At 39.0% G+C, this 12,051-nt stretch overlaps 1 protein-coding gene across 10 annotated transcripts in view; it reads right to left on the reverse strand.

Annotated features, from left to right (window-relative positions):
* Positions 1 to 12,051, reverse strand: part of stxbp5l (syntaxin binding protein 5L) — a 116,108-nt gene that overhangs the window by 22,238 nt on the left and 81,819 nt on the right. For 6 of the 10 annotated variants that reach the window (XM_018681983.2, XM_018681980.2, XM_051070176.1 and 3 more), the window contains exons 18-20: positions 10,206 to 10,357; positions 6,121 to 6,189; positions 4,814 to 4,879 (exon numbers count right to left, since the gene is read on the reverse strand). In XM_018681983.2, coding sequence (XP_018537499.1) covers positions 4,814 to 4,879; positions 6,121 to 6,189; positions 10,206 to 10,357 — 287 coding nt within the window. The remainder of the gene's footprint in view (positions 1 to 4,813; positions 4,880 to 6,120; positions 6,190 to 10,205; positions 10,358 to 12,051) is intronic. The other 4 variants (XM_018681985.2, XM_018681981.2, XM_051070178.1 and 1 more) reach the window with 1 other exon arrangement.

A 12,051-nucleotide genomic window follows, 5' to 3' on the forward strand; every position in this document is an offset into this window, starting at 1 on the left:
TCACTGTCAAATACCTGATACTTCATAGAGACAGTTGTTGGTAAAAATGTTATTGGTAATGATCATAATAGAAACTCAAAAGAAGAGGCAAAACCAAAAGCAGAGTGCCAATATTTTTTCTTTTTTGCTAATGCTCATGTTTATTACCCATCACCTGAGGCTAAAAAGCATCTGACTGCAGAGATGAGACTGGGAGCAATGGGAACTCAAACAGAGCATGTGAACTGCTGACAATATGACAATGCTTAATCTTGAATCCACAACACCAGCACCAGACCCATACACACACACACATGGATTCCAACATGAAAAGACTCCTCTAGGGGTATTTCTAACCAGCAAGATTTACAGACAATTGTTAGTTGCAATTCAGTATTTTACACAGCTTAATTTTACAGAGTGCAAATCACAAGTGCTGGATATGGCAACCATTGGGGCAAACAGGTCACGCAGTTACTTGGTAACGACCACTTGTCCCCATTAATCCTCTTTTTCTACCCACATCCAAAAAACACAGAGTCACTGGGGTGAAACAGCTTAGTATGTTAAGGCTGACTAACCGAGAGTAGCACCTGAAGCACAGAGGTTTAAACTGGAATAGACCTGTGGTTGTTACTAACAACATCACGTGGCAGAGCAAATGATGACTGACACTGTGATGGTCAAGTTTGAATCTTGGAATGACTTTATTCTCTTTAAGTTACCATGGTAAATTACCACAGTAAAATGGCATGCTTAATGACACACATGCACCAGCATAGTTTAGTTGAAAGACTGTTGGTAGGCTTATTTTAACTTTGATAAAATCATCTTGAGTTGCACAGAGCTGTGCAGGTGGCAACAGTTCAGCACACTGTAAAGTTTCAACTAACACCTCCACCCTTTCTCCCCTCATGTGCCCACAGCTAAATATATCCTGCTAGGTCAGGTACTCATCACTGGCATCTCAGCTTGTTAGTCCATCTCATGACTGGGCCTGGTCAAGAAAGGGCTGCTATAGCCACACATGGGGTAAAGCTCCCAGAGGAGATGTAACTCATAACCCCAAACCAAAACAACAGACCTCAGGACATAAAAAAGACAACAGGAAGAGAGTGGAGGGAGACAGCTATTGGGCAGAAGAGGGGCCAATTACTAGGCCTAATAAAAATAGAGGAAGATAGGGAAAAGGTAAGGAAAAAAGAAGATGTGAAGAAGTGAGAGAGAAGCCTGCAGTTATTGACACACAGGGTGAATTCCTGATGATAGCTGGCTTCCTTAATAAGCTGTCCACCGTCTGTATATGGCCTTGAACAGACACAGCACACCTGGTGTGCCAGGGATGGCCAGACAGCCTCTAATGGCCATGGAAGGTGGAGGTTGATATCCAGCAGGCGGAAAGAAACCATGAACTTTGTCTGTCAAGGAGACCACAGCTGTGCTGCCTCATTTGTCATGACCACTTTAAATGTATTTTAAATGTATTTTTATCACTCTTGCATTTATATTGAAGATTTTTAAGCAAATAAAAAATCTACAAAATCTGTTGAAAAAAGAATCAACCAGACTTGAACTGACATTTGAAGTTCTCCTTAACGATTGCACTTAACCATTGTAAACATTTTCACCTTGATTGCAGAATCAAGTGATTGTAATTGTAATTCAGAAACTGTACTCCACTGAATATAACTGCTCCACCAATCTGCCTTTTCCCCTGCTCTGGATACATGAGTGTGTGAGTCAGACACTTGAACACACTGTGTTATATTGTATCCGTCCCTACCCATCTCTACATAATTCTTTCTTTCTTCCATCTCTCTAATTAGAGGATGACAGGCCTGTAATGGGAAAGAATGACCATGTTGACCTAGCCAACATCACAATTCTGAAAGACCCCCTGTAAAGACAGCAAAGAACATCTTGTCCTGGTTCTGTTATTCTGTTCATGTGCTCTCCTTAAGAGGCTCAAATGCGAGGCTGGGAGGTACAAGTGTGCGAACAGACCACCAAGGACAGCTTTTAAAAAAGACAAAAGGCTGAAAGGTTACACAACCAATTTCTGTATCCTGCACAATACAAGTGGACCACAAAGCAGACCACAAAGCAGTTGATGATTAAAAATCATAAACAACAACAAACATCAAACGGCTGAATCCATATTGAATTAGTGCTCATACTACATGTAAAGGGCGCTCAAATCTTGAGTAATGACTTTGGAGCTCTAACAAGCACTTGCAACATGAACAGATCTCTAGCAGATACATTTAGTTAAGTCAGGTTCAGTTTTTTATAACCCATGATCACTGCCAGTAAAACCTGTCTAGAAGAGATGAACTTCCCACCGAACAAAACATGGACTCTCTTTTTATCTGTGCACAAAACCTTAAAAAAGCAAGACAAAGTGAAAGGGCAAACTATCTCTGCTTTGACATTCAGTTTGACATTATATTTGACTATTTGGCTTTTTGTCCTCATAATATGCAATGCAACAACACTGCTCATATGCTTGGAATATGCTAGGAAGAAAGCATTTGTGTGTCTCTGTGACTGGCAGGATTTCACATGGGCACTATCTCAGATGAGAGGCCCAAATATGAATCATTCAAAGACATGAGTCCCATGTGGGCACAGTCTGACAAAGCAATATGGAGCCAAACAGGCTCACCACCTGTAAGGACAAAGGTGCAGCTCATGTGCTTTACACTGCAACAGCAGTGGTCTTAGTGGCCTGAACCCAGTCAAATTATTTTTTCAGAGCATACAAAAAGCCTTAATGTTGGCAAAAATCCCCAAAGCTTTTATTCTCTGTAAAACACATCAGACTAATTGAATATTTGCACACAATGGCACCATTCTCATGCTTCAGTGCTGACAAACTCCTCAGGATAAATGTATGAATTTATCACCAGCTAATGACATCTTATTATTCCAGATCAGCTGTGGCCTATTCTCATTCATGAGAAAACACTGTCTCACTATACCACAGCTTAGCTGTAAGAGAGAATATTTTGAATACTCAAACATCTCCAACTTCCCCCTTAGGATCACATTTTCCCACAACTTGTTTTACTTAACTGTACAGAGTTTCAAAGTTTCAAATGATCCTCCTCCTCAGGTTTAACAAGGCGTTACTTCTGAGAGATTCAAAAAGATTCAGCTGTTCTTTATTTCCTTAGAAGAAATTTCATATGATATGACAGAAATATTTCAGGTCTGTGTTGGTGCTACTGAAACAGACTCTTCTCACAGATTTCATGCATCAGTTTGTGGGGTATTTTCACAAATTGTACCTGGACCAAAATGCTGCATTATTTATTCTATAAATAATCTATCAACTGTTAAGAAAAATATTCTGAACTAAACTGACACCTCACTTTGTTATATCACCAGTAAATCTTAATCTTAAATAAACAGTTTGGAGACTTACACAGCAAACAGGCAGACAGAGTCTTGAAGACACAACATTTCTGCTCGGCAGTGTTGTAATCGTAGATTTACACACACTTACACTCTCTCCATTTGACCTTTATGTTCTGAATTTGATGAGATAAAGTGCTTTCCCACAATGCTATGAAAGGGCCTGCTAGGGAACATTCTCATCTCTCTCTCTCTCCTTCTCCCTCTATTATGCGTCTCTGTTTCTTAGTATGCAATCACAGAAACTCTCTCTTTATGTGCCCTGTCTCCAAACACACAGACCTCAACATAATGCAAAGATTCTCATAGATCTCATCTTTTGCATCCAATCTTTACTATGATATTAATCACAAGTCACTGTGCTCTAATACTGTAAGCTTATCTCTTGCACTGTACTTCCAATCTACCATCACATCTCCAAAGGGTGATTCTGAAACCTGAAGTAGGTGGCAAGATAATGAATATAAGACTATCTACATGTATTAAGGGCATTTACATTAAATGCTTCATCACACCACTCCCCTCTATTTCATTATCCATCCTCTAGCATCTAATGCGACATTAAGTAAAGCACTGCTACACACTAACATGCCAGCAAATATTTAACTTACAGCAGTGCACAGGAGGTTTCCATAATATATTATGGATGACAAAAATAAATATTTAATTGGCATTGAGAGCTGCTCTGATCTCATCTCAGAGAGATATCTAAGCCTTGATTTTATAAGATGATGCAGGTTACTGCTGCTTCTTATCAACTGTACGTTATCACCACTGCAATCAGCAGTCTTATCAACATTAGTTCAAAGTGTATATATAATTGGACCTGCTCTCTCAAGTCATCATCCTTTGCTTTCTTTCTATTTTCCTCTCTGTCTCTAATCATGCTGGCTAGGTCCTTCAAGGTCCTTAATGACAGTGACAAAACTTGTCACTCAGTCCAAGAAAAGAAGAGTTGGACAAGGATGAAAGAGACAAAAAGAGGAAGGAGGGCAGGTGAGAAGTGTAGTCTTTTCTCTTGCTTACCTTTGTGAAAAACACAGAACAGAACAGAAATGGAATAAAGGAAAACTTGGGAGGTGTGACAAACAGTCTGATGTTATATCATCATATTTTCTCCAACAACTTTTTACCGAGAGGGTTTTCAGCCACTCTTGCATGTTTTCAATACTTTGATTTTGAGACATCCATATACTAACACTGAGCAACAGTTGCCACATTAAACAGCTGCTATTCTCAAGTGAAGATGCTCTGGTGATGAGTGAGGTGTCCACAGGCTGCATACTGTAGGTATAGTACACGTTTGAAGACAGTGACATTCCAGCAAAGCTTCACATTGCAAATCATAAGAGACATTTCCATATGGGGAGGATGGGCTTTGTAGTGGCTGCAATGTGAGTGAGTGTGAGCAGGTTACCTGAAGTTGGCGACTTGCTTCTCTCCATGTCAATGGACTGCTGGTTGTCAGAGAGTTCAGTAAGACCTGTTGCAGACAACGGCAGCCAAGAGGAAGAAGAAGTAGAAGGGGCACAGTCCATCAGATTATTTCGGTCACACAGACTTAACAGAAGTCAGCTCAATTGATGTCAGCCACACAGAGCCCCAAGAAAGAGAACAGTTTATCAGCAATGCTTATCATCTCTGATAAGTTGCATAGCTATTTCCCAATATTTTATTATTATTTCTGAACATATGATATTATGGGGATCAAGGCCTTTACTAGTATTGACATTTGCTCTTTGCCTCGGATTTTGCCTCGGATTTTGTAGAATCCATTTTGTCCTCTGGGAGCAGGGTGACTGACTCCTGATGTGACTGGCACTACTCTCTATCCAATAAATGTATTTACCAGATTTTACTTTGAATTTCTCACCAGCTGGCAATGTCAACATTCCCATGATAAGTAGTGCAAATCTCATGATAAAGTGGCATACACGATCAAAATATAAAACACAACAAACATCAAATCTGATCATGCACCAAGCACAGGCCATAATGAGAAGTCACACCTACTCTTAAAAGGAAAAAAAAATTACAAATGTGGGGTGTTTAAGCTGTGTTCATTATGGCTTCCATTAACTGCCTCACTGAGTCGTCACAGTTCAAAAAATTTTGATTTATTTAATTATTTCTCCTCAGTCAAAGTTTCCAGTAAAACTTTGCACATTTTCCTTCAATCATTTACACAGACCTCACATATCACTGGAAGCATTAAAAGAACCTCTCATTAAACCTTTACTGAAGAATAAAAGGAAGAATTCCTTTGTAATCACTCACTCAAAATACACATGGTAGCTTCACTAGGCCCAGTGGATGAACAAGGCTTTATTCACCCCACTAACTATACTTCAGTTGAAATATACATCACATGGATCATATAATATTTATAACTGCCCTTACTTAACAGACTCAAAGGAGTGGCTCTCTTTCTGCAAAGGACAAACTGCTGGACATGACTGGAATAGGCCGGTTTTATTTTAAATGGAAAAATACAGATACGAGATAAGACCATTAACAACCACTTTCATTCCAATTATCTCGTTGGTTTGTTCCTTTGCTTTTAGTCCACATTATTCCTTCCAATGTCTATGGCAACCATCTCTATCAGCGCTGGCTTTTGTCCTCGTATGTTCCACCAAAACACTGTCCCATCCCCCATCCCTCCCGCACACACACACACACACACACACACAGCCCCCCAGCCTTTAGGAAGGCCTCACTTACTCTGGTAGGATGTACGGATCCTTTTCTTTGAATCTGAATAAAAGTTAGACAGGCCACGCATGCAAAACTCTGTCAGGCAGGCCCACATGCCCACACCAGCAGCCACAGAGTCACCAAAAGGTGGGAGGAGGGGGACGGGGAGAGAGGGAGCGGTGGAAAGAACGGAGGGTAGAAATAAAGTGTGAGGGGTGTAGTTAGGTAGAGATTTAGGGCAAGGAGAGATGAGAGGAGAAAAAGAAGAGAGGTGAAACAGAGGGTAAAAAGAAGAGAAAGAAAAGAAGAGAGAGGGTTTACAGTGGAAAGAATGTTAAGTAAGAGAGGAAGAATGGATGGGTATTTTAGGATGTAAGGAAGGGAGGGGAGGAAAAAGGAGGGAAGGGGGAGAGAGAAGAACACACAGGCTTAGAGTGGAAAAGAAAGTGAGAGCAAGCAGCAACTGCGTTAGTGTCAGGGGCGGACAGACAAGAAATACCCACTAGTTCTGCAAACCCTGGAGACGCTGATGTGATTGGTCATTTACACAAGAAGTAAACTATTGTGTTAGCAGGGAACATATCAATACTTACAAAGCAGTATCAAAATAATTTGCATGTTGCATCAAATAATTGGCTTACATTTCATTTTGCTCACAGACCTGCTATCCTAATATGTGCAGGTTGGTCTTAATAATGTATTTACTACTAGAGAAACGCACCTAAAATGATAAATAATTAAGCATCATTGAAATGAGTATACTGCATTTGACTGACATGTATAGATACAATACATACACATATGTGTGGTGATAACAGCTAAAAATGTTGTGTGAAGGATAGAAAACTACTCTCACAAGTTGGAACATTACAGAAAGAGAAGAGTCAAGACAGTTAAGAGGTGCTGTATACTAGGTCATCTAAAAAAATAGAATATTGTGAAAAAGTTCATTTTGGTTCATAATTTAATCTTAAAAAATACACTGTCATATATTTTGCATTCATTACACATAAAGTGGCATATTTCAAGCCTTTTTTGTTTTAATTTTGATCAGTATGGCCTATAGCTCAAGAAAATCAGAAATCCAGTATCTCAGATTATAAGACTATTTTCTAAGATCAAACAGAAAAGGATGTAGAATTTAGAAATGTCCAACCTTTGACAAGTACGTTAATTTATACACTCAATACTTGATTCTGGCTCCTTTACCATGAATTACTACATCAGTGCAGCAGATCATGGAAGCAATCAGCTTGTGGCACTGCTGAGATGTCATTGAAGCCCAGGCTGCTTTGATGGTGGCCCTCAGCTCATCTGCATTGCTGGGTGGGCTGTTTCTCATCTTCCTCTTGACAATACCCCATAGATTCTCTATGGGGTTCAGATCTGGAGAGTTGGCTGACCAATCAAACACAGTGATATCATGGTCAGCAAACCATGTGGTAGTAGTTTTGGCACTGTGGGCAGGTGCTAGGTCCTGCTGGAAAATGAAATCGGTATCTTCATAAAGCTTGGCAGCAGATGGAAGCATTGAGTGCTCTAAAATCTCCTGGTGGACGACTGTGTTGACTTTGAACTTAATAAAACGCAGTGGACCAACACCAGCAGATGACATGGCATCCCAAACCATCACAGACTCCGGAAACTTTACATTGGTCTTCAAACACATTGGATTTTGTGCCTCTCCACTCTTCTTCCATGATGGTTTCCAAATGAACTGCAAAATTTACTTTCATCTGAAAAGAGCTTGGGACCACTGAGCAACAGTCCAGTTGTTTTTCTCCTTAGCCCGGGTAAGATGGTTCTGACGTTGTCTCTGGTTCAGGAGTGGTTTGATTCATTCTCCCAACAACCAGCCTTTTCAGCAATATGGCTCCTGTGGCTTACCCTCGTTCTGGAAAGGTGATGATCATTTATACTGGAATAGTAATTTACTCAAACTTTAAATGAAATATTCTTATAATCTGAGCTACTGGATTTTTGATTTTTATGAGCTATAAGCCATGATCAAAATTAAAACAAAAAAGGCTTGACTTAAATGTAATGAATATAAAATATATGACAGTTTACCTTCTTGAATAAAATTACAAATGAAAATGAACTTGTTCACGATATTGAAAATTTTTTGAGATGCACTAGTATTTCACTCAGTCTTGTGTGTGGTGGCTCAGAGTGTGGTTTTAAGTTTTGTCTTCAGCAGTTTGTTAACTCCAGCATAGCAAATATTTGAGATCATAACACCACTGCCTGGAGTACAGAAAGAGGGCACAGTTGCTCATATTAAATTTTTCCTGCACTCTCAGAATTGATTTAAAGACCCAACTAAGAAAGACTTTTACAAAAGAGGGAGTTGGGAACAGTAAGTGCAGTGGTAGCCAATGAAAATGCTTATGCAACAGCGAATGAAACGAGTTAGCTCTAAAGCCCAAAGCCATCCCTCCATCAAACATGATATCCCCCCTTCACACAAATCCTAAGTACCTGTAGAGTATTTTCAGCTCCACTTGTGGGAATTACATAATAAAAAAAATCTCAGTACTTTAAATTGCTTAAAGAACCTAAAATATTAAACCACTGGAGCTGCTATGGCCTCAAACCAAAAGGTCAGTTTGGGGTCAAATTATAAAGTGCAGCTTGTACTGTACACAATAATTTCTGTATGGTGGAGTTGAATGTCTTAACAGTGTGCAAATATAAATAAGAGGCTGCCTTCAGAGACCATCACCAGCCAAGATCAGAAGCAGAGGAAAGGGAGGCAGGGGTTAGGAAGTACAACAAAACCTCTGTGGCTTTTGACTACAGATATTTGCATATCAAGCACGACTAAAAACAGAAAGGACAGAGAAATCAAATGGTAACATGCATAATAATGATGTGGAATGACACACAGCCTGTTAACATGCACTTAACATCATATAGTGCAGATCTGTGACAGGCATTGTCAGATGGACAAGTGTTTTTGTCTTTATATGTTATTGTGTGACAGAAAAAGAGCAAAGAGATAGGAGATTTGGAGCTGGACTGATGCAGGATTTTGAACCCTGATACAAATACCTCTATTCTTAGATTGTTGTTGGACTGTATTTGGGATTACAGTTGATTTTGTGCCAGTAGCCAATATCTCTTAAAATTACCCTTTTGTGTTAACTTTGGCCTATGTACTTTTTGTTTTTTACTCTGTTCAAAGTAAATATTCTGCATTTCAAAGTTCACTATGCAAAAAGAAAAGATGTATTACTGGCAAAATATACTCCTGTATCAAAAGTAAAAAGATATGCAGAGAGGCCTCTTTCAGAGTTTTATATTATCATATATTTTACATTGCATAAGAAGAGAGGAAAGGGTATTCACTTCCCTGATTCAAAATCAATAAATACTATCAGAAAAATGTGCCTCAATTTAACATGGAGCATCAGAATAGCCAATCATTTTAACATTATAGGTGTTGGAGATAAAGCTCATCTAAACCACCTTATACTGTTTATTTAATTAGCCAGTCAGCCAGTCAAATTAACTATAAAAATGCATCATATTTTATAAGCCCTTTATTTTTAGAATCATATTTTTTGTATGTAAAAAAATGCATATAATCTGCAAAGTAACACATTTCTATAATGTCAGATAAATGTAATAGGAGTATAAGTGTAAGTAGAACTTCACAGAAAACAATATTAATATATAATATTCAACAGTTTTGAGGAAAATTGTCAGTAAGTGCTGCACTTGAGTAACTGTTCTTGGTAACTTTACACCAACTTTGTTAAGGGCTTAAGTGGTATTGATCAATTATCTAGGGAATATAATTAAACCACCTTCATCACTTATTTCAAATCAATCATGTAGGATAGGTCAGACCTGCCTATTTGAGCAGTTGAGCCTAACAGAGAAGCAGAGATACAGTGGGAGGAGACAGAAGAAAAGGAGGAATAAACACCAGCAGAGACTAAATGGAGAGTGGACAGGAGCATAGAAAATAGACTGGACTGCAAGAAACAGTAGTCTGGATGTAATTTTGGCACCTTTTTTGCATGGATGCACAGTAAGTATTAGTTGTGTATGCGCATGTGTGTGGCAGGATCCCACAGGTGTGTGTGTGTGTGTGTGTGTGTTACCTGAGGTGGACTGTCTGTTCCTGCGTGGGGAGCGGGTAAGGCGCTGGTAGGGATCGGCAGGTCCGTATAGATCCAGTGTCGACATACACAACAGAATGGTTTTCTGCAAGTAGTCCACCACCGCTAGGCCATTACAGTTCCCAAATGCCAAACTGGGCACACACAAACACAGCAAGGAGGCACATACACAGACACACACAGACACACATACACAATGCATTTACATGGAGGAGAAAGACATTTGCACTGTTGGCAGATTTATTTCACCAGGTTATTCTCACTGACATTAAAGGTGCAACATGTAGCACCATCAAACACTGTCAAATTAACTGTGACATTTTACTGTAATTACTTTACCTCACATTGAGTGTCTTTATCTCACACTGCTAGTGCTACTTTTCTTCAATATTAATACCAGATTTCCAATAAGCCACACTGCCACCTGCTTCCCCTGTCTGCTCTAGAGCCTCTGGCTTAACTGATCAAAAGAAACTTGTTGGCAGTAATTTCTGTGTTTGTCTGAGTGCAAAAGATGTTTCAATTGATTTAGAATTAGACAATATTCACAGCAAATGACTCTATCATTGGCCTAGCAATCAGAAAAATAAATAAATAACCAAATAAATAAAAAAAAATAATAATAAGTTCAGCAAAAACATGAATGTCTCCCAAATTTATGCTGCCCAATCTGTCACGGCTCTCTCTGGTTCAGGCTGTGACAACAGCATCAACAGTGTTGTCTCCAATTTGGAAATTGTACCAACTGAATAGACAGGGCTTTTTGTTATGTACTCTATGTAAACAACAATTAAGATGATTGAAAACACATCGCTCAGAATGCACTAGAAAACTACAGAGTATAGAGGTAACACTGGGCAAACCCTGCTCCCTTTTTATCATTTCTGTATAAGAAAGATTTAAACGTAGCGTGAGCCTGACAACACAAACAGCAAAGGTCAAATTACCAGGAAACCACAACATTCATAGATCAAAACTTCACTGCTGCCAAAAATTGTCACAAAGAGCTCTTGTGTAATGTGTTTGTACCGTTACAATGTTATATTTCTTTTGTCTATTATATGCACTGTCACCACTTTAACAGATGTCGTGTGTGTGTGCGCACATGTGTGTGTGTGTGTATTTTCATACGGATGTGTGAGGGAGCAAGCAAAAAAGAAAACAAAATAAATCAATTTATGCAAAAATCCATTCAAGCTTTAGAGGAAAGAGTCAAATGATGGCCTTGACCGACAGGTTTTTAAAAAGAGCTGTGATTTTATTGGCTTCTGCTAACAGAGCCTCTATACACAGCAATATCATACAAGTGGTCTTAAATCAATGAGCACAAGAAGTCAATCAATTTCTCTTCAACAAAGACAGAACTATATATATATTTTTTGTGTTTAAAGGTCAACCGTTACTCAAGTCACCATTGGTTACTTTTAAAGTATTAAAAACAGTATCTAAAACAATAGAAAGAAAACACAAGACAGAAAGTATCCATGCATTTTGATGGTCAACTGCTCTTCACATCGATACCACCCCGACTTTCACTCAGTTTATTCAGTGTTATTACTAAGGTGTCATACACACATACGTGCATGCTTTGTGTGTGTTTTAGCATCAGTGTATAAAATATCCTCTAAAGGTTTGAGTTTGAACCACTTTGTCTCTCAGGTATAATTTTGGTGCAGCTTCCACTGTCTGCTTCACTTCCAATAAGTCTGTGATGACAGCATTGCAAAGCTGAACAATGGTCAACTTATCATCGCACCATGATAATAATCAGAAGACATCAAGCTTTGTCCATAAACATCTCCAACCTATGACAAGGACTGCTGCCCTG

Source organism: Lates calcarifer, linkage group LG1 (assembly GCF_001640805.2).
Source record: "Lates calcarifer isolate ASB-BC8 linkage group LG1, TLL_Latcal_v3, whole genome shotgun sequence".
In the NCBI taxonomy this organism is placed as follows: Eukaryota; Metazoa; Chordata; class Actinopteri; family Centropomidae; genus Lates; species Lates calcarifer.